This window comes from Microcaecilia unicolor, chromosome 4, assembly GCF_901765095.1.
Source record: "Microcaecilia unicolor chromosome 4, aMicUni1.1, whole genome shotgun sequence".
NCBI lineage: Eukaryota > Metazoa > Chordata > Amphibia > Gymnophiona > Siphonopidae > Microcaecilia > Microcaecilia unicolor.
In genome coordinates, this window is record NC_044034.1 from 62,630,887 (window position 1) to 62,654,431 (window position 23,545).

General features: G+C 40.0%; 1 protein-coding gene across 1 annotated transcript in view; it reads left to right on the forward strand.

The window, feature by feature from the left end:
* The window catches only part of LOC115469598 (protein mono-ADP-ribosyltransferase PARP4-like), a 242,756-nt gene that overhangs the window by 189,925 nt on the left and 29,286 nt on the right, over positions 1–23,545 (forward strand). The window contains exons 35-39 of the mRNA XM_030202392.1: positions 5,157–5,302; positions 6,325–6,387; positions 7,132–7,228; positions 16,492–16,640; positions 19,256–19,352. Coding sequence (XP_030058252.1) covers positions 5,157–5,302; positions 6,325–6,387; positions 7,132–7,228; positions 16,492–16,640; positions 19,256–19,352 — 552 coding nt within the window. The remainder of the gene's footprint in view (positions 1–5,156; positions 5,303–6,324; positions 6,388–7,131; positions 7,229–16,491; positions 16,641–19,255; positions 19,353–23,545) is intronic.

Genomic DNA, 23,545 nt, shown 5'->3' on the forward strand with positions numbered 1-23,545 from the left:
AGGGAACAATGAGGGAAGCGAGAGAAGAAAGATAACCAATGCAAAAGGTCTTGAAGGCCAATAAAAGTATTTTACATTGTGTCCAGAAGATAACAGGCAACCAATGGTGTTCTTGGAAAAGGGGGTTTGCTTGGTCATTTTTACCAGTATGGCAGAGAAGCCTGATAGCAGTGTTTTGTACAAATTGAAGTTTCTTAGTGATAGTTTGTGTAGCACCAGCAAAAACAATATTGCAATAGACAAGTTTGGTTGTGATGAGAGAAAGAAGAAGAACGTTGAAAGAATCATGAGTGACGAATCTAGAGCATAGTTGCCTAAGTGTAAAGAAACAGGACATTACTACAACAGGAAGTATAGGATGAGAAGGATAACCGAGAATCAGTTTGGTCACCTAGGTAACGAAAATAGGGGACGGGTGTGATGGATGTTCCAAAAAGGAGACTGGAGGATGGGTAGGTCTGTTCCCCCGTGATCCAACAGGCTTCAGTCTTACTGGGATTTAGGATCATACTATGAGAAGAAAGCCACTGAGAGAGAGCATCTAAACACAGCTGAAGTGTTGAGATGCAAGAAGATGGATCATTGTAATAAAGTAGGAGAATATCATCATAAATGTATGTGGAGATACAGAAACTTTGAATCAAAAAGGCTAGTGGACTGAGGAATAGATTAAATACAAGGGGCAAGAGGATAGAACCTGGAGGAACACCACTGTGGAAAAGTTGAAATGAGTATTACGATGAAGCAGAGATGACTTTAAAAGGAGCATGAAGAAAGAAAGGAAGAGATCAGTTGCAACAGTAATCCAGAGATACCGATAGAAGCCAGGCAAGAAAAGAAGCTTGTAATCAATGAGGTTGAAAGCTGATGAAAGATCTAAGGATATAGCAAGAGCATAACAACCCAAATCTAATTGTGCTTAGAAAGCTAGCTAGGACCGTTTTTGTGCAATAATGAGTCCCTATAGCCTGATTGCTTAGGGTGCAAAGTAAAAGTTGATTCAACAAAAGAAGAGATGTTGAAAAACTGCCTTTTCTAAGATCCTGGAGAGGAAGCATAGATTGGAGACTGTACGGTAATGCTTTGGATCAGAAGGGTCAAGGATAGGCTTCTTAAGAATCTGATAAACTAGAATCCTTATGGATAGAAATTCCATGTGTTAAGGGGAAAAGGATAGTGATAAGAGTGTACTACTGTCCACCTGTCCAGGATGAACAGACTGATTTAGAAATGCTATCAGAAATTAGGGAGGCTAACAAACTGGGCAACACAATAATAATGAGTGATTTCAATTAAGCTGATGTTGACTGGTTAAATGTAATAGTGCATGCTAAGGAGGTAAAATTCCTTGATGAAATCAACGACTGCTTTATGGAGCAGCTGGTTCAGGAACCAACAAGAGGGGAAAACATTCTGGACCTAGTCCTTAGTGGAGCACATGATCTGATGCAGGAGGCAATGGTGCTGGGGGCTGCTTGATAACAGTGATCATAATATGATCAGATTTGATATTGGCTTTGGAGTAAGTATACACAGGAAATCCCAATACGTTAGCATTTAACTTTGAAAAAGGAGACCGTGATAAAATGGGAAAAACAGTACAAAAAAAAAAAACCTTTAGAGGAGCAACTGCAAAGGTCAAAAATTTACATCAGGAGTGGATGCTGTTCAAAAATACCATGCTGGAAATCCAGACCAGACATATTCAGTGTATTAAAAAAAGGAGGAAGGAAGGGCAAACGACAGCCAGCATTGTTAAAAAGTGAGGTGAAGGAAGCTATTAGAGATAAAAGATAATCCTTCAGAAAATGGAAGAAGCATCTGACTGAAATTAATAGGAAACAGCATAAGGAATGGCAAGTCAAATGCTAAGTGCTGATAAGGAAGGCAAAGAAAGACTTTGAAAAGAAGATTGCATTGGAGGCAAAAATACAGAATAGTAACTTTTTTATGTATATTGGAAGCAAGAAGCTGGCAAAAGAATCAGACAACAAAACAGCAGATACAAACCGGAAGAATGTTCAAAAATTTATTGATGATGTCAAATACCAGACTTATTGCCCGACACAGGCCGTGTTTCGCCCAAGAAGGGCTACGTCAGGGGCTAAATCAATTAAAACACATAGAAATAACCCATAAAAGTAAATACTTAAAAATACAACATTACAAATTACTGTAAATAAAATAATAGAATAGAATAAATATAATACACCATGGATTAAATAAAAAATAAATGACTACATTTATAGCTAATGATAACTTATAATACAAAAATATATGAGTCAATAAAAGACTACCCACATACATTAGTATCAAGGGCATATACAATAATAAATATTAAAACTGAAAATACAGAGACCATATTTCTATAATTTATGAAACCCTAATATTTAAATTAATTGCCTGATAAACTCAATCTGTAATTTTTTAACAATATATACTAAAACCAGATAGGACACGGACATTAATAGAATGAAATAAATATAACACATACCAAAAATCTCAGAGATATCATTCATCGTAATAAATGCTATTTGAATAAAATCAGAATAAAAAAGTTAAAAATAACAAGAAGAAAAAAGGAAAAATAATGGAAAAGACAAATACTTATTCACATGAACCTTGAAATGCTAGGTTCTTGATAGAATAATTAGTTCTTGAAAAAAACAGCAGGAAGGATATACTCTGGAGCAGTATAAAAATTAACAGAATCAAATTAGTCACTACTCTCATAAATCTTTGTAAGAGAAGTACATATAATCCATGGTACTCCATATCAATCAGGTAACCCTATTACATAAGATTGACTAATTCAAAGCAAAAAACAGGACCAAAATGCCTTTAAAACATTTCTGACTTATAAATACTGGGGAAGCAAATCATCGTACAAAGCACACGTCACTGCAAGGTGAGTGCAGACAAAACTGTAAACTATATAAAAAAAGGTGTATGAAAATCATAGACTTACAATGACTATCATCACATGCCTTTCCTCCAGTGCTGAAAAAACAGATGGATAAGTGGTCTTGTTTTTATATATAATCAGATCCTAGTTCAAAGGTCAAAAGGCACGTATGTCATAGGTCAGAGACTGTCCAACACAACAAAACAAAAGACTTACATTGTGGATATAAACCAAAGTGGCGAACATGCATTAAAAAGCGAATATATATGGAATAGTCACTACAAAGCTAAAAACTGATAAAAACAAATAACTGTGGGCAAGTCCCACATCTAAAATGGCCGTCTTAGCCCTTCCTGCTTCTTTAGTGGTGCAGTCAGCTTAAAAACAGATGACTATGGGCATATACCACATCCAAAATGGCCGTCTAAGCGCCTGAAAACAAATAACTATGGGCATGTACCACATCCAAAACGGCTGTCTTAGCCAACAAAACCTATCGGCCCTTACTGCTTCTTTAGTGATGCCATCTTATCGCAAAAATAGACATTAAAATCAAATAGGATATAAAAATGTGGAAAAATAAATAAATAATAAAAAAACGAAAAATGAAAAATGTTGGTAAACAAAAGATAAAAATACAAATAGCATATGATAATTAAGGCAAATGGTCGTGTCCTATCAACCCCAAATGAAATCATGGAAATAAAATCAGAGAAATACTGATAAATCTGTTTCCATGTTTAAACCATTAGGATTTAAAGTCTCTAACTCAAATATAAATTGTTCTTCTTTCCGCAGCAGGGCAATTTCACTAGAACCACCCCTCCAATTACGTTTATACACAAACAACACACAGAATCAGAAATCCTCAAATTTATGACCCTTAACTACTGAATGTTCCACCAGTTTTATCAAGTGCATTCCTTTTGATTGCTCTTATGTTCAATTATTCTGATATTGAATCTCCTTTTAGTCTTACCTATATATGCCATCCCACATGGGCACAAAACTACATAGATAACATTCTGTGTTTTACAATTGGAAAAACAATTTAAATGTACCTTAATACTAATATTAATAGCTAGAAAAGGAATAGTTTTAGTGTTGTAGTTCATCTGAAACTTTAGATTGGAGTCAAGTGTATTTAACCAAGAGAAAAAATTCTCTAAACTGCTTACAGTCCCTCTCCAAACTAAAAAAAAAAGTGTCATCTGTATACCGTTTCCACAAGTGAATGTTATCTACAAAATTATTGTTTGAGAGATATTTCTCTTCAAAATTACACACATACAGGTTAGCAATTGAAGGAGCGAAAGTAGCCCCCATAGCAGTACCCTTTACTTGCTAATAATATTTCCCATTAAAAGCAAAAAAATTCTTTGTTAGTGCAATGGTGGCTAATTCTACTATAAATTCAGTAGGGATGCGACGATAAAAGTCTCTATTGGCGATAGTGTTCCTAATGATCTCTATGGATTCGAACTGTGGTATATTTGTATACAGACTCTCTATATCTAAGTTGACTAAAATCATGTCACTACTCGGAGTCATAGTGTTGAGTAGATTAATCCTGTCAGCTGTATCGCGGATGTAGGATGGAATCTTACTCACAAATGGACGAAGAAATTTATCTATAAAAATGGACAATGGTTCCAATAGGAAGCAATGTCAATATGAAGACTAGTGTCTTTCACGTTACCTCTTCAAATAAAAAGGTACATTTAAATTGTTTCTCCAGTTGTACGACTGGTAGCGCTATAGAAATGATTTGTAGTAGTAGTAACTGCTCAGTTGGTCTCATTAAAGCGGTCTTTCTCTCTCTACTTCCAAATTGAGACTGGCGAAAAATCAAGTATTTCCAGACTGAATTTGAGCTCCTGGGCCAATTAGAGCCCAGAACAACATTTTTTAAAAGTAGCTGGCCATATCAATGCAGGATACTTTCTCTTTGTGTTAAACTAAAGTAGGAACAGTCATTTCTCTGTAGCAGCTTTAAACATAAAACATGCACCACCTGCTGGCCACACTAGAGAAATACACATCAAGAAATAATACAGTTTACAAACTTTAAAACCCACTGTTTTGTCACAATCTTAAACTAACTGTGAAATTTTCTAGTCAAAAAGAGTAGTCTGTAAATTTAAGTAGAGTAATCTTTTTTTTATTATTATTTTAATAATAGACGTATAGGTACCAATACAGTCCAAGAATATGGATGAAGTTTCTCTTATTTCCTTTTCTTACTGTAAAGGTAAAAGTGCCTTTCAATCTGAAACGGACTCAGATAGAATCTCTTCCCAGAGAGCTCCGTCTTACATGCCCTGTATGCTGCAGGTACCTGTGGCACAAGCCTTTGGAAGTTTAAATACCATGGAAGAATCACAGCAGTCTTCAATGGTAAGCAAATACATATTTGATTCTGCAGCCTGGGTACTATACAGAAGGTGATTTTTCTTCTCTTTTCCTAGTACAGGGATGCAGGAGTTCAGTTGTCGAGTTCAGCAAGCAGGTCAGGTTTTCAGGAAATCCCTAATGAATGTGAATGAGAGAGATTTGCATACAATGGAGATAGTTTCCATTCAGCTCTTTCATGCATATTTATCTTCATTAGATGCAAATCTCTCTCATGCATATTCATTATCAATATTCTGAAAACCTGACCTGTTTGCTGCACTCTCCTACAACCCTTAACTTTAGTGTACAATAATGCCTTTGCTGACTGGCATCAGTGTTTTTGTTGTAGCTTGAGCCATGTTGGTTATCCTATGAGGATAATTTTATAACAGGTCACGTAGGCTATAAGCATATATCCTGTCTTCTAATATCCCAGATGCCGGGTTTTAAAAATTGCACCATGGCACCTAGGATTTCTCACCCCAGTTAATTGCTTACTTGGCACCCACTGCCACTCATAATAGAGCACATGTACTGGGGGGGGGGGGGGGGGGATAAAGGATCATGTCCATCTGCACCATAGGAATCTTTTTACATTTGAGCTGCACTATGTACCACTCTTCTCGCCTCAGTCTCAAGAGAAGTCCGTTTTCCATTTTTTTTAAACACCTCATTACAGATGTGCCATCAAGGCAAAAGGGATGAGAAAAGGCTTAAACATGTTTCTATGTACTTAATGGCAAACATTTACACCTGCTTCCGAGCAGGCCTAAATATCTGTGGTTTCATTGTAGCTGCAATTTTTGCAGCTTTTCTGGGACAAATGTATACAAACACATGTGCCTTTAAAAAGTAGGGCCAAAATAGGTGCTCACTTATCCTCCCAGCCTAGGTGACCTGCTTTAAAATTGGGCTTACAGGGAGCAGTGTTCATTGTCATCATATCCAGTTCATGTTAATCATATAATTATTTAATTATCTTTAACTGGGTCTCATTGTTACCATTTTGAATCTGGTGCTGCCAGGAGAAGGAACAACTGAGGATTGGCCCTTCCCAGGATCACCTAGACCGCCAAGAATTGTTTCAGGTAGGCTGGAGGGTGTAAGGGGGGGGGGGGGTATCTGCATATTAGTAAGTCTCATGGTGAACTAATCTGTGGTGAAATGGTTTTTTATTTGTTATTTACCGCAGCTTTGCAATTCCCTCCCCACTCCCCAAATGTCAGTGCTATCTGACCTTGGCATGCCTGTTTCCCCTCCCACAGTTAACTGGATAAGTTTTGACCAGATATCAAGCTGTCTAGCTAAAATCTAGTCTCTGCAGTGGTGAGGGAACCCAGGGAAAAATGAAACCCAGCGATTTGTTCAGGTTACACCAAAATTTGCCTGGAAAAATAATTTTAATATCAACTTTGTAGCTTTCTATGTTGTTTTTCATCTTCCTTTTTCCTCTTTCATACTTTCCACTCTAATATTGCCCACCAATATTCTTTTTGTTCATTGGTATTGTGTAGCAGTTGACTTTTGGCTTTCATATCCTTCAAAATGAAATGCCATTGTCTGTCATGCCAACCAGGAATTGCACCAGTCATCATCCAATATCTCCCTGCTGCAGTGTGCCCACCTCTTGATATCTTTCTATTTCCATGACTTTACCATAGTTACAGATAATCTCATTTTCTTTAGAAATTGTTGCAAAGTTGTATCTAAAATTTGTAGGAAAACAAGTGGCAGTAGTAGTATTATATGCAGGAAAAGATGTACTAAATGTATATGGTTTCTGGGAAGCATTATACCAGTGTTATACCATGATTTGTTGTATGTTTCATTAGGTTCCGTGTCTGATGGAGCAGGAACTCATGGTAGGAAGTGCGTGCAAATCTAGTTCATCCCTGAACACTGGATTGTTTGGGTCAGCCTCTGGAGCCAGTAAGTAAAGGCCTAACTTCCAATTCTTATGGTAATGGGGTTTTAGGAGTCTAATAAATTGCCTTTCTGAAGAAGTGGTCAGTACAAAAAAAGAGAGGCAATATGGATCTGTAGATGAAAGCGGTCAGAAGAATAGAACGGATCACAGTGTGTTTTGAACTTCATTGTGATCCGTTCTGTTCTTTCTAAAGAAGTTCCATCTCAGTGGGACTTAAAGATGGACAGGGAGGATAAAAGGCTTTGCTTATTGTAAAGGAAGAAGGGGGTTCAAAAGGTAGACAGTAAAAGAAAAAGGGTTGAATCAAAGTGAGGAGAGAGCACAGAATAAGTAAGGGTATATAATAATTTTAGGGATGAGATTTAGAAAGGAACAGATGAGATCAAGACTTTAAATCAGAGCACGCAGAAGGATCAATTAAATATATGGATGGATGGAGAACCGGTAGAGTGACTCAAGCAGGAAAAAACAAAATACAGACATGCAGGAGAAGGAAATGGTTCTTACTACTGCATTCTGAATGAATTCCAAGGTAGCAAGGTAAGAAATGGGTAAACCAGAAATAAGGTAACTTCAATATTCAATGTGAGAGAGGATTGGAGCGTTGAGTATTTTGGCTCTAATGGAACAGAACAGGAGCGAAATTTCAACTTTATGGATAATCAATAGAAATAGAATACAATAAAACATGGAAAAGAAAATAAGCTGATACCTTTTTTATTGGACTAACTTAATAACATTTTTGATTAACTTTCGAAGGTAGCCCTTCTTCAACAGATCAGAAATAAGCAAATTTTGATAAGTAATAGCATATATAAGTGAAACTTTATGGAGGAAGAAGTGAAAAAGTTTTTTTGTTAGGAGAGTGGAAAAAGCATGTAGACTGAATTTCAGGGTGTTTTGAGAGGTTGGTTGCAGGGAAGGTCCAGTTAGGGAATGTTTGGAAGGGAGGAGCACTATGAGAGAACAGAGCTACAGAGCCCCAGAAGTTAAAGGAGTATAGAAGTGCTTAGAGGTATCAAAAGAAGAAGAAATATAAAGAAAGATGCTAGTTACACAGCTTAAGTGAGCGAAAAATTATTTTCTCACATTTATTTTAAATCTGCTATTTGCTAGTTTCAGGGAGTGCCCCTGAGTAATTTTTGAAAGCATAAACTATTGTCTTTACTCTCTGTTTCTTTGTTAGGGGGCAATTGCCATTATCATTTCTGTTGTACTTCTCTGCACCTTGTCTAGTTTTTCCAGTGAGAATACTGACCTTTAGTTTAGCTTTCCCCCCCCTATCTTTAACCAGTTACCAACACATAATAGGACATTGCATTCTATCCCATGACTTTTTAATTTCTTGAGGAGTCTGTTATGAGGGATTCTACTACTACTACAATTTATCATTTCTATAGAACTACAAGGCATATGCAGTGCTGTACACCATACACAAAAAAGACAGTCCCTGCTCAAAGAGCTTACAATCTAGATACCGGTAAGACAGGTAAACAGACAGAACAATTAAGGGTAAGGGGATAAATAGGTGAGGATAAAGGACAGGGCAAGTGAGTAGTGGTTAGGATTCTATCAAATATCTTCTGAAAATCCAGATACATTGCATCAACCAACTTCCTATTATATTTTACTAGCTTGGTAAGACAAGACTTTTATTAGATAAATTCATGCTATCTATTTCCTATTAAATCACGTCTATACATATACCTAGTCGGGCAGCAGAATGCCTTTTTGTTTGGAGGGCCAAGCTCTGCCTCCAACCCCACCCATGGTCTGTCCCCAGCTCCAGCATATCCCCTTACCTAACATCCCATAACCCTCCCCCTCCCATGGCATGCAGCATCCTTCCCTACCTTTGAACCTCCCACCACAGTGCCTAGTATTTCTCTCCTCCCCCCCCCACCCCATATCCAGCAATTCTCTGCCCCCCCCCCCCACGACATGTTTTGTGCCTTACCTCCAAAAGCATAGAGGCCAGCTGGCGCGGGGACTTGATCATCTGTGCATGCTTATGGCCTGCCTGCTCCCTCCCCCTCCAAACTTCTTATTTCATGCTCATGGCCCCGCGCCTGCCACCTTCAGTGCTTTTGGTGCTGAGCCCATTGGAGTATTGCTGCCCTTGAGGAGGGAGGTAAGGTACTAAACTCGTTGTAGGGAGAGAGGAAGGTGGAGAGAAGGAGAAACATAGAAACATGACGGCAGATAAAGGCCATATGGCCCATCCAGTCTGCCCATCCTCTTTAACCCCTAACTCTTCCTTCTAAGCAATCCCACATGCTTATCCCATGGCTTTTAAAATTCTGACACAGTTCTTGACTCCGCAACCTCCACCTGGAGGCCATGCCATGCCTCCACCACCCTTTCTGTGAAATAATACTTTCTTAGATTACTTCTAAGCCTATTCCCTATTAACTTCATCGTATGCCCCCTTGTTTCAGAGCTCTCCTTCAGTAGAAAAAGGCTCACTTCCTGTACATAAATGCCCTTGAGATATTTAAACGTCTCTATCATGTCTCCTCTCTCCCTCCTCTCTTCCAGCATTTACATGTTGAGGTTCATAAGCCTGTCCCTATATTTTTTGTGTTCAAGACCGCTTACTAATTTTGTAGCCGCCCTGTGGACTGACTCCATCCTGTTTATATCTTTTTGTAGGTCCGGTCTCCAGAACTGCACACAGTACTCTAAATGGGGCCTCACTAGAGACTTATACAATGGCACTATCACCTCCTTTTGCTGGAAGAGGGGGTGGTGGTTGGGAGGCGAGGATAGGGGAGGGCAGACTTATACGGTCTGTACCAGAGCCGATGATGGGAGGCGGGACTGGTGGTTAGGAGGCGGGAAATACTGCTGGGCAGACTTATATGGTCTGTGCCCTGAAAAGGACAGGTACAAATTCAAGGTAAGGTATACACATATGAGTTTGTCTTGGGCAGTCACCCCCAAGTCCCGCTCTTCCTTTGTACACTGAAGCACTTCACCCCTTATACTGTACCATTCCCTCAGATTCTTGCAACCCAAATGCATGACCCTGCATTTTTGGGGATTAAATCTTAGTTGACTAATATCAGGCCATTCCTCCAGCTTCGCTAGGTCCTTCTTCATGTCATTCACATCCTCCAGGGTGTCCACCTGATTGCAGAGTTTGGTATCATCCGCAAAGAGACAAACCTTACCAGACAGCCCTCCTGCAATATCGCTCACAAAGATGTTAAAAAGAGCCGGCCCAAGGACCGATCCCTTTGGTACTCCACTGACAACATCCTTTTCTTCAGAGCAAGTTCCATTTACCACTACCCTCTGGGTTAAAAATTGGTTGAATGGAAGGAGACAATCATATACTCTAGATCCCGTACCAAGGGCACTCAATTTATTTATCAGTCGCCTATGCGGAACTGTGTCAAAGGCTTTGCTGAAATCCAAGTACACCACATCAATCGCCCCTCCCACATCCAACTGTTTGGTCACCTAGTCGAAAAAGTCAGTCAAATTCGTCTGACACGAGAAGTTGGAGCAATGTTCCCTCTAAGGACTGACATTGACATGAGCAAAAATTTTATAAGTACATAAGTAGTGCCATACTGGGAAAGACCAAAGGTCCATCTAGCCCAGCATCCTGTCACCGACAGTGGCCAATCCAGGTCAAGGGCACCTGGCACGCTCCCTAAACGTAAAAACATTCCAGACAAGTTATACCTAAAAATGCGGAATTTTTCCAAGTCCATTTAATAGCGGTCCTGAACATGGGTCAGTCGGTCCTAAGAGATAGGCGAGCGCCGTTCGGAAGGGAATCTATCCTTTAGGAATCTATCTAACCCCTTTTTAAACTCCGTCAAGCTAACCGCCCGTACCACGTTCTCCGGCAACGAATTCCAGAGTCTAATTACACGTTGGGTGAAGAAAAATTTTCTCCGATTCGTTTTAAATTTACCACACTGTAGCTTCAACTCATGCCCTCTAGTCCTAGTATTTTTGGATAGCGTGTTACATTACATTGTGATCACTTCTTGCAGATAACACACACACATAAGTAAACATTCACAGGGAGGCTGAATAGAATTCCATGAGACACGCATTTCCCCCTGTACTATGCAAATATAAAGATAGAAGATACAAATTCCCAAAACTAACAAATACAAATAAAACAAATGTGATGATACCATTGTATTGGACTAACTATATTTTCAATTAGCTTTCAGAGGCCAAAACCTCTTTCCTGTGGTCAGGACAGTATACTGCTGTTATAGTATTCTGTTGTGATAAGAGAATGTATTAAAATTAGTCCAATAAATGTATCACCTTATTTCCTTATTTTGTATTAACACAGCTACTACACTACGTTATCCTAAACTGAAAATAAAATTCATTTTTTCCATCTTCTGTTATTTGGCTGTTTACTTTTTCTAATATTGTTGGTCCCAATCTCTTGTTTCTGGTTTCCTCATTGTTGTCTTAACTGTCACCAGTGTCTGCCCCCTTTGTCTCTCTTCCCCCTTTCCATCCATTGTCTCCCCCCCTCTCTCTTTCTCTCCCCTTCCTATCCATTGTCTGCGCTCTTTCTCTCTCTCTCTCCCTCACATCCTAGCGTCTGCCCTCTCTCACTCTCATTCTTTCCATCCCCCGCCCCATAGTACTATTTGCTTTCATTTACTGTTTTATTATTTTTCTATGCACTTTTACATAAGAACATAAGAGTAGCCATACTTGGTCAGACCAATGGTCCATCTAGACCAGTATCCTGTTTCCAAATAGTGGCCAAGCCAGGTCACAAGTTCCTAGCAAAAATCAAATTAGTAGCAACATTCCATGCTACCAGTCCTGGGGCAAGCAGTTGCTTCTCCATGTCTGTCTGAATAGCAAACTATGGACTTTTTCTCCACGAACTTTTCCTAACCTTTTTTAAACCCAGATACGCTAACTGCTGTTACCACAATCTTCAGCAAAGAGTTCAAGAGCTTAACTATACATTGAGTCAAAAAATATTTGCTCCTATTTGTTTTAAAAGTATTTCCATGTAACTTCCTTGAGTATCCCCTAGTCTGTACTTTTGGAACGAGTAGAAAATCGTTTTCTACTCGTTCTACACCACTCAGGATTTTGTAGAGCTCAATCATATCTCCCCTCATCGGTCTCTTTTCCAAGCTGAAGAGCCCTAACCTCTTTAGCCATGCCTCATACATGAGGATTTCCATCCCCTTCATCATTATTGTCGCTCTTCTTTGAACCATTTCTAATTGTTATGCATAACTAAAATCTAAAATAAAGATATTAAAAGCTAAAAAACAAAACAAAACCATTTCTAATTCCTCTAAATCTTTTTTTGTGATACGGTATCCAGAACTGAACACAGTACTCAAAGTGCAGTCGCACCATGGAGCAATACAGAGGCATTATAGTGTTTTTGGTCTTATTCACTATTCCTTTCCTAATAGTTCCTAGCATCCTGTTTGTTTTTTTGGCTGCCACCACACACTGAGCAGACGATTTCAACTTATTATCTACGACGACACCTAGATCTTTTTCTTGAGTGCTGACACCCAAGGTGGACCCTTGCATCAAGAAACTATGATTCAGATTATACTTTCCAATGTGCATCACCTTGCATTTGTCCACATTAAATTTCATCTGCCATTTGGATGCCCAGTCTTCCAATTTCCTAAGATGTTCCTTCAGTGTTTCACAGTCCGCATGTATTTTAACAACCGTGAATAGTTTTTTATCATCTGCAAATTTAATCACCTCACTTGTCCCAGTACTGATCCCTGTACCGATAGCACCAATCTCAGTACCGATCCTTGCGGAACTCCACTGGCCACCCTCCTCCTTTGAGAGAAATGACCATTTAAGCCTTCCCTCTGTTTTCCGTCCAATAACCAATTTCTAATCCACACCAGAACCTTGCCTCCTATCCCATGACTCTTTAATTTTCTCAGGAGTCTCTCATGAGGAACTTTATCAAAAGGTTTCTTAAAATCTAAATACTACATCAACCGGCTCACCTTTATCCACATGTTTATTTATGCCTTCAAAGAAATTAATCAAATTGGTGAGGCAAGACTTTCCTTGGCTGAAGCCATGCTGACTCTGTTCTAATTAAACCATATTTGTCTATGTGTTCGGTAATTTTATTCTTTATAATAGTTTCCACTATTTTGACTGGCACTGACGTCAGGCATACCAGTCTGTAATTTCCCGGATCACCCCTAGAACCCTTAAAAAAAAAATTGGTGTCACATTGGTCACCCTCCGATCTTCAGATACTACAGATGATTTTAGTGACAGGTTACATATTACTAACAGCAGATCAGCAATTTCAAGCTTGAGTTCTTTGAGTAATCTTGGATGTATACCATCCGATCCAGGTGATTTACTACTCTTTAATTTGTCAGTACATCTTCCAGGTTCACTGAGACTTATTTCTCTGTATCATCACCCTTGAAAACCATTTCCGGTACAGGCCGCTCTCTTATATCTTCTTCCTAAAGACAGAAGCAAAGAATTCATTCAGTTTCTCCTCCTTGGCCATGTCCTCCCTGAGTGCCCATTTTGCTCCTTTGTGATCTAACGGTCCCACAGATTGCCTCGCAGGCTTTCTTCTGATGTACCTAAAATAGTTGTTACTGTGAGTTTTAGCCTTTGCGGCAAGTTTCTCTTCATCTTCTCTTGTAGCCTTCTTTATTAATGCTTTGCATCTGACTTGCCAGTGCTTATGTTGCTTCTTATTTTCTTCATTTGGCCTCTTTTACTTCACCTTTTAAACAGGCTGGCTGTCGTTTTCTCTTCTTTCTACCTTAGCAAATACGTGGAATGCATCTGATCTGGGCTTCCAGGATGGTATTTTGAATAACATCCTTGCCTTATTTAGAGTCCTAACCTTAGCAGCTGATCCTTTTAATTTCTTTTTCCTCATTTTATTATAGTCGCTCATTCGAAAATTAAATGCATCTACAATAGATTTCCTTCGTGGGTTCATCCCAGATAGTAGCTCAAACTTGATAACATTATGATCACTGTTTCCCAGGCAGACCCAACATCGCCATCTCTCGCACTATGCCTTGCATGCCACCAAGGACCAGATCCAAAGTGGCTTACCCTCTTGTCAGTTCCTGGACCAGTTCTTCCTAGAAGCAGTCATTTATTACATCTAGAAATTTTATCTCCCTGGCACTCCCTGATGCAACGTAAATATTTCTTGGTATCTCTGTTCAATCCCAGTGGACAATAGTACAGGACAAGAATATTCCTTCCCTTCGCACATGGAATTTCTAGCCATAATGATTCCACGCTGCTATCTTTGTTATGTGGAATGGTTATTTTATATGACTCAATTCCCTCTTTAACATATAGCACAACCCCCTTCCATTTTGATCCTCTCTGTCATTGCAATATATCATTTGTACCCTGTTAACACAGTGTCCCATTGATTGTCCTTTTTCCACTAAGTCTCTGAGATGCCTATTATATCTACCTCATCATTTAGTGCTATATACTCTTCCTTCTTATTTTTTAGGCTTCTAGCATTTGTATACAGGCCCTTCATATTGTGTTTTTTCCTTTGATTTACAAGCTGCTTAGAAGTTGAAGGGGATAATTTGCATCCTTTATCCTGCTCTCTCATTAAACACACCTGGCTTACTTTCAGCACTGTTGAAACTTCTCTACTGGGATTCCCTAAATGTCCTGTTTCAATAGTATCCTTCAAGGATATTCCACACTGAACCATTTGCTCCTGGGCGACTGTCGGCTTTCCCCCGCATTGTAGTCTAAAAGCTGCTCTATCTCCTTTTTAAAGCGCCATCTCCATCCATGTTAAGGCAGAGGCCATCCTTTCGGAACAGTCTCCCCCTTTCCCAGAACGTTGCCCAGTTCCCAACAAATTTAAATCCCTCATCCCTGTGCCATCGTCTCAACCATACATTGAGACTTCGGAGCTGTGCCTGCCTTTTGGGTCCTGCATATGGAACAGGGAATATTTCTGAAAATGCAACCCTAGAGGTTCTTGATTTGAGCTTTCTAGCCAAGAGCCTAAATTTGGCTTCCAGAACCTCTCTTCCACATTTTCATTTGAAGGAGTAAACAAACATGTGGACAAAGGGGAACCGGTTGATATTGTGTATCTGGATTTTCAAAAGGCGTTTGACAAGGTACCTCATGAAAGGCTACAGAGGAAATTGGAGGGTCATGGGATAGGAGGAAATGTCCTATTGTGGATTAAAAACTGGTTGAAGGATAGGAAACAGAGAGTGGGGTTAAATGGGCAGTATTCACAATGGAGAAGGGTAGTTAGTGGGGTTCCTCAGGGGTCTGTGCTAAGACAGCTGCTTTTTAATATATTTATAAATGATTTGGAGATAGGAGTAACTAGCGAGGTAATTAAATTTGCTGATGACACAAAGTTATTCAAAGTTCTTAAATCGCGACAGGATTGTGAAAAATTACGAGACTGGGAGACTGGGCGGCTAAATGGCAGATGACGTTTAATGTGAGCAAGTGCAAGGTGATGCATGTGGGAAAAAAGAACCTGAATTATAGCTACGTCATGCAAGGTTCCACGTTAGGAGTTACGGACCAAGAAAGGGATCTGGGTGTCGTCGTCGATAATACACTGAAACCTTCTGCTCAGTGTGCTGCTGCGGCTAGGAAAGCGAATAGAATGTTGGGTATTATTAGGAAAGGTATGGAAAACAGGTGTGAGGATGTTATAATGCCGTTGTATCACTCCATGCTGCGACCGCACCTTGAGTATTGTGTTCAATTCTGGTCGCCGCAACTCAAGAAAGATATAGTAGAATTGGAAAAGGTGCAGCGAAGGGTGACTAAAATGATAGCGGGGATGGGACGACTTCCCTATGAAGAAAGATTAAGGAGGTTAGGGCTATTCAGCTTGGAGAAGAGACGGCTGAGGGGAGACATGATAGAGGTACATAAAATAATGAGTGGAGTGGAACAGGTGGATGTGAAGCGTCTGTTCACGCTTTCCAAAAATACTAGGACTAGGGGGCATGATATGAAACTACAGTGTAGTAAATTTAAAACAAATCGGAGAAAATTTTTCTTCACCCAACGTATAATTAAACTCTGGAATTCGTTGCCGGAGAAAGTGGTGAAGGCCCAGTTCTTAAACTAATTGTGAAATTTTCTGGACAAAAAGAGTAGTCTGTAAATGTAAGTAGAGTAATCACTTTTTATTTAGAAATAGTTGTATGAGTACCATTGCAGTCCAATAATATGGATGACTTTTGTCTTATTTACTTTTCTTATTGTGTAGGTACAAGTGCTTTTCAATCTAAAATGGTGTCAAATGGAATCTCTTCCCAGAGAGCTCCATCTCTGTTCAGCATGCCCTGTATGGAGGCACCTATGTCACAGGCCTTTGGAAGTTTAAGTACCTTGGAAGAATCGCAGTCATCTTCAATGGTAAGTAATACATGTTTGATTCTGCAGCTTGGGTACTACACAGAAAGTGATTTTTCTTCTTTTTTCCTAGTACAGGGATGCAGGAGTTCAGTTGTCGAGTGCAGCAAACAGGTCAGGTTTTCAGGATAACCCTAATGAATGTGCGTGAGAGAGATTTGCTTACAATGGAGATAGTTTCCATTCAGATCTCGCTCATGCATATTCATTATGGATATTCTGAAAACCTGACCTGTTTTTCTGCACTCGAGGACTGAACTCCTACATCCCTGTCCTAGTGTACGTATCCCTTTGCTGACTGACATCAGTGTTTTTGTTGTAGCTTGAACCATATTTGATTTACTGAAGGTCATAGAAGATATATTTGCTTGAGTTGGTTATACTGTGAGGATAATTTTATAACAGGGCAGCTAGGCTATGAACACACATGGGCGTATTTTCTGGCTTCTAATATCCCAGATGCCGGGTTCTAAAAATTGCACCATGGCACCTGGGATTTCTTACCCCAATTATTTCCTTATTTGGCAGCCACTCAGAATAGAGCACATGTACTGGTGGTGGTGGTGGTGGGGAGGGGGGGGGGGGGGGGGGGGGATAAAGGACCATGTCCATCTGCACCATGGGAATCTCTTTACATTTGAGCTGCACTATGCACCACTCTTCTCACCTCAATCTCAAGAGACTTCCATTTTCCATTTTTATTTAACACAACTCATTATAGATGTGCCATCAAGGTGAAATGAATGAGACCATCTTGAACATGTTTGTATGTACTTAATGGTAAACATTTACACCTGCTTGCGAGCAGGCATAAATGTCTGTGGTTTCATTGTAGCTGCAATTTTTGCAGCTTTTCTGAGGAAATGTATACACACATGTGCCTTTAAAAAGAAGGGCCAAAATAGGTGCTCACTATCCCTCCCAGCCTAGGTGACCTGCTTTAAAATGGGCTTACAGGGAACAATATTCACTGTCATCATATTCAGTTCGTTAATCATATAATTATTTAATTATTTTTAACTGGATATATCAAGTGACTTATCCAGTTAAGCCTAATCTGCTGAATATAGTCAATTAAAGATAACTGTTATCTGTTATCTTAGGCTTGTCATATATGCAGCCAGATTTAACCAGAAATGTTTTACCAGATAGCTCTAAAGGGGGTAGTTATAATACACAATTTTTGACTGTAACTTGGCATTAAATGGCAAAATTATACATTGTTTTACTGTAACACATGCAAATAACCTAATTATTATTCTAATAAAGTAACAAAAATTAACCCTGCAAGTTCCATTATCCGTGGAAATACAGTGCAAGCTCAAAGCTGGCATTAATTGTCCTGCTTAGGAGCATCTGTCCACTAACATGTGGCCCAGTGACCCTAGCCATCATCATAAAGGGGCTAGGACTGCACAAAGCTGAACAGTGTTCCCCATCCCAAACATTCCCACCTCCTTGTAGGCTACCTCTATCCATTCCTGGTGGTATAGGGAGTCTGGGGTAGGAACAATCCCCAGTACCCTTACATGGTGGCTGACTCTTTGTTGTAGTACTATGAGACTACCACTAGGGCTGATTGGTGTCACTTTGAATCTGGTGCTGCCAGGGGAAGGAGCAACTGAGGATTGCCCCTACCCTGGATCACCTAGACCACCAAGAATTGATTGAAGTAGGCTGGGGGAGGAATATCTTTAAGGGGAAAGGGAGCACTGATCAGCTTTGTGCAGCTCCACTCCTTTTCCCTAGGAGCATTGGGCCATGCAAGCTTTGTGCAGCTCCACCCCCTTTCCCTAGGAGCATCGGGCCATGCATTAGTAGCCACTTGCTTCCAGGGAGCAGAATAATGGATCTTGCATTATTGATTACAAGTTGCATTATTAATTTCCTACAGGAGCCACTAACCTGCGGTGTTGAGTTACTAAACATTAGTAAGTCTCATGGTAAACTAATCTGTGGTAAAATGCCTTTTTATTTTTTTATTGCAGCTTTATAACCTCCCCCACTAAATGTCAGTGCTATCTGTCCTTGGCATGCCTGTTTCCCCTCCCACAGTTAAGTTTTGACCAGATATCAAGCTGTTTTGCTAAACTCTACAGTGACTGCAGTGGTATGAGAACCCAGGGAAAAATGAAACACAGTGATTTGTCCAGGGAACACCAAAAATTGCCTGGAAAAATAATTTTAATATCAACCTTGAAGCTTTCTAAGTTGTTTTTCATCTTCCTTTTTTCTTGTTTCATACTTTCCACTCTAATATTACCCACCAATATTCTTTTTGTTCACTGGTATTGTGTAGCAGTTGATTTTTTGGCTTTCATATCCTCCAAAATGAAATGCCATTGTCTATCATGCCAACCAGGAATTGCACCAGTCATCATCCAATATCTCCCTGCTGCAGTGTGCCCACCTCTTGATATCTTTCTATTTCCATGACTTTACCATGGTTACAGATAATCTCATTTTCTTTAGAAATTGTTGCAAAGTTGTATCTAAAATTTGTAGGAAAACAAGTGGCAGTAGTAGTATTTTATGCAGGGAAAGATGTACTAAATGTATATGGTTCCTGGGAAGCATTATACCAGTGTTATACCATGATTTGATTTATGTCTCATTAGGTTCAGTCTCAGATGGATTGGGAACCGTTGAGAAGAACTATGGTAGAAAGTGTAGGCGGATCTACTGGATTTACCTTTGGAACAACCTTTGGAGCCAGTAAGTAAAGGCCTAACTTCCAGTTCTTCTGGGTATTGGGTTTTTAGGAATCAGATTGCCTTTCTGAAGAAGTGGTTGGTTCAAAAAAGAGAGGCAATATGGATCTGTAGATGAAAGCGGTCAGAAGAGCATAACGGATCACAGTGAAGTTCAAAACAGAGCAAAGCTTTATTGGAAAATAAAGCTTTGCTGTGTTTTGAACTTCATTGTGATCCGTTCTGTTCTTTCTAAAGAAGTGCCGTCTCAGTGAGACTTAAAGATGGACAGGAGGAAAAAGGCTTTGCTTATTGCAAAGGAAGAAGGGAGTTCAAAAGGTAGACAGTAAAAGAAAAAGGGTTGAGGAATCAAAGTGATCAGAGAGCACAGGATAAGTAAGGGTATGTAACAGTTTTAGGGATGAAATTTAGAAAGGAACAGATGAGATCAAGACCTTCAAAACAGAGAATGCGGAAGGATCAATTTAATATAAAGATGTTTGGAGAACAGGGAAAACAAAAAACAGACGTGCAGGAGAAGGAAATGCTTACTACTGCATTCTGAATGAATTCCAAGGTAGCAAGGTAAGAAATGAGTGAACCAGAAAAAAGGTAACTACATTAGTCAATGTGAGAGAGGACTGGAACGTCATAGGCGTAGCCAGGTTTTGATGTCAGGGGGAGCAAACGTTTGTAAAGTAGTCACCAGTTGGTGTCGGCTAGTGTTGTCACTCAGGTGGGGTGGCTGTGGCAATGATTTAACAGTGGCTGCCTTTTTTGTGTCCCGCCTATGAGGAAAATAGGAAGTTACATCAGGAGGAGGGATGCAGCAGAGAGCAGGCAGCCTGTCGTCTTAACTACAAGTAAAAATATTCAAATTGTGACCATCACCTCAGGGACTACACAACCACTGTTATACTCCTTCCACTGCTAGACACTTTTAAAAATTAGATGGGCTTTTGTTTTTATGGTGACTGTACAGGATGTAGAGACCAGTAGTCCCGAGCATTTTTACTTTGGGTAACAAGGGCAATCAACCCCATAGCCTACTTTCAAATAGGGCCAGAAACTTTGTGAAATAACACAAAATCGTGCATGAAGACACTCAAAACTTATACTGAAAACTTACCACACCATAACAGCCCTAACTCACTTATAAAAAGACAGTGACAAATATTATATTGGGCCCTAGAGCACCAATGTACCTGCTACTTGGAAACTGGCACAAACACTACATGCTAGCACAGGGGTGGGCAGCCCAGTTGAGTTGTCAGGATTTCCTCAATGAATATGTTTGAGATCATTCATTGGGGAAATCCTAAAGACCAGACTGGGTTGAGGCCCTCGAGGACTGAGGTTTCCCACCCCTGTGCTAGCAGAATCCTTCACCTCATTATATATAAAGCCTCTCAACTGATACAAAATAGGGAGCTAAAAAAAACATGGAGACAAAACCTAAATTGGAGACCCTCAAGAAAACCTGACTCTTTAAGCAGGGCAATATTGGTAAAAAAAAAAAAAAAAGAAATTAATTTTCCCTATATTTTGGAAAATAAAAACAAATTTACAGTTAACAAAGCAGGCATAGCTCAGTACTTATAAATTATTACATAAAAATATTTTTTCTTTTCTACATCTGGGAATTTTCTTTTTCTAATTAAGCTGGTCTCCATCTCTTTTCCACTTTCAATGAGTCAGGGTTCTCCCAAATTCTTTTCCAGTTTGGCCTTTCCATTTCTTCTCTCTCCTGTCTTCTACCTTTCCTTCTGTCTGGCACTGATCTTTCATTTTGTTGTCCCTCCCCCCCCCCCCCCCCACACTTTTCTCTTCTCTGCATTTATATCCACCCATTTGATTTTACTTTCATACTCTTTAACTCACCTTCTAGTCCTTAGTGTGCTTTTCACAGATTTTTCTTGTCTACCAACTGGCTTTTCCCATCTCCCTCATTCCCTCTCCAGCACTCCCTTTGCCCCTCTGTATTTCTCCTTCCTCTGTCTGCTATCCCCCCCCCCCCCCCCGCCATCTTTCACCCACTTCCTTACTCATTCCCATCCCCTGTACTCACCCTCTTAGCCCTCATCTGCCCTCCACTGCTTCTCATTCTTTCACCACCCCAGCTCCATCCCTGTCTCTTCTTTCTTCTCTTGCCTACAGGCCATACTTCCATCTCTTCCATTTGCCTATACCTCATTTCCTATTACTACCATCTTTTTAACCCCATTTCCACCCTTATTCAACCTCTTCCTCGATCCCCTTCCTCGCATACTGGTAACCATTGACTATCAATGTTTTTCAACATTTTTATTGATGGCACTTCAAAGTAAATACATCCAATCAGATGTATACAGAGATTCAAATATGAAGATGTACACCATAAACATAAAATGATACAGTCCGTCATCAAACATTTAACAATTGTCCCCACCCCACCCCTCTATGTAGTAATTGAAACAATTTTAGTGATGCTAATTCTCAGCCTTGCGAACGATAAAAAAAATATAAGGCATCAATAAGTAAAGCAGAACTTGAAGTTCCCCATTCCAAATCCTCCCTGCTTCCTCATTACTGAACTCACCCCATCCACCCCCATACCCATCCTCAATCTCACCCACTCCTAATCTCGTAAGAGACAGCATGAAGGAGAACAGAAGATCCTCTTTAACAAAGAGACTGTGCACCAAAAAAAAAAGGAAAATGAAAATCGCCCCAGTCTCCCAAGCCCTCAAAGGGAATTAATCCCTCGGGGATTCAAAGATTGTGTATGTGGCCCCCCAAATGGAGAGAAACCAGTCTCTACCTCTTGGAGACAAGCGTGCTCCCCTAGTTCCAATAACATGAGGTCATGAAACTTATTACACAAATGCCAGTAGTCCAGAGGCAAGTCTCTTTTCAAGAGGCTCAGAATGACACATTTGTCCAAAATACAGGATTTACGAATAAGTTGTTGAGCATCTCTACCCTGCAATGCAAAGAGTTCATATTTATCCAAAAGAGTTCCAAGAGGGGAGATTGAAATGCCAAATATTGAAAAATGGCAGTCCAAAACGCCTGTACAAAAAAAAAAAAACAATTCCGGAGAGAGAGTGAAAGAATGAGCCCGGAGTGCATTGACATTTTGAGCATAAAGGCATATCCGTATCCCCAATTTTAAATATTTGAGCTTTGGAAAGGTATGTCCGATGCAATATCTGAAATTGGCACTCCCTTAGGTCTGCACTCACTGCCAAAGTGGGAATCCGGGAGGTCAAATTTAAGGAAATCCAAAGAAAGGTTGGGTCTACCCAAATCTTGTGCCCAGCGGAATCAAGTAGCCTCATTATCCTTTGGGGGGGGGGGGGGGAAGAGGGTCATAAATGCTTTATAAAGACCAGAAACTGAAAGCTTATCTCCCTTCACCAAAGTAAAAATGTTTCGCACATGGTGACTATACCAAGACCCTAGAGCTACAGCACTCAAGGAGCTGATATAGTGAGATAATTGGTTATATGCGTAAGCATTATTGATCTCTATGCCTATACCCAACACCCCTAAACTCTGCAATGAACCCCTATCAGTCAGAACATGGTCTAATCTCTTTCTACACAGACATTCTGACGCCCGAAAAGTGCTATTTTCATTGCTGGGATAAACGACAGATTACCGCAAATCGGCAACAGATCTGACATATTTGGGTCAACACCTCAATACCTAATCATATCTCTCCAGATCTCCTGCAACGGACTCAGCAAAAAACTATTCTGAAAAGTCAAAGGAACAACATGCCTTGGGTTCTGTAACAAAAAATATAAATGTTAAGTTTTCACGGAAACAGTGGGTTTGTGAGCCCTTGGACCACTGCCGTGGAGCAGCAGTGGCAGGCAAAACCACCTTAAACCAGAGACAAGGCAGAACTCTGACAGGAACAGCTAGACTTCACCTGCACTTGACCGCTATTCCCCAGGAGTTGAGCTCCTGGGTGCAGGTGGCCGGCAGGACTTACAGGACAGGAACCGGATACCAACAGGATACACACAGGGTCTAGAATACACAAGGGAGGCAAGGTAGAATAGTAGACTAGGACTCTCAGACAAACACTACCACACTAGGTAGAAAGCAGGCAGGCTCAAGAACAAGGACTGAAAGCTGCCAAGCAGCCACTAAGAAAGAAACACAGACAGGTAAGAGTCAAGACTGAAAGCTGCCAAGCAGCCACTGAGAAAGAAACACAGACAACCA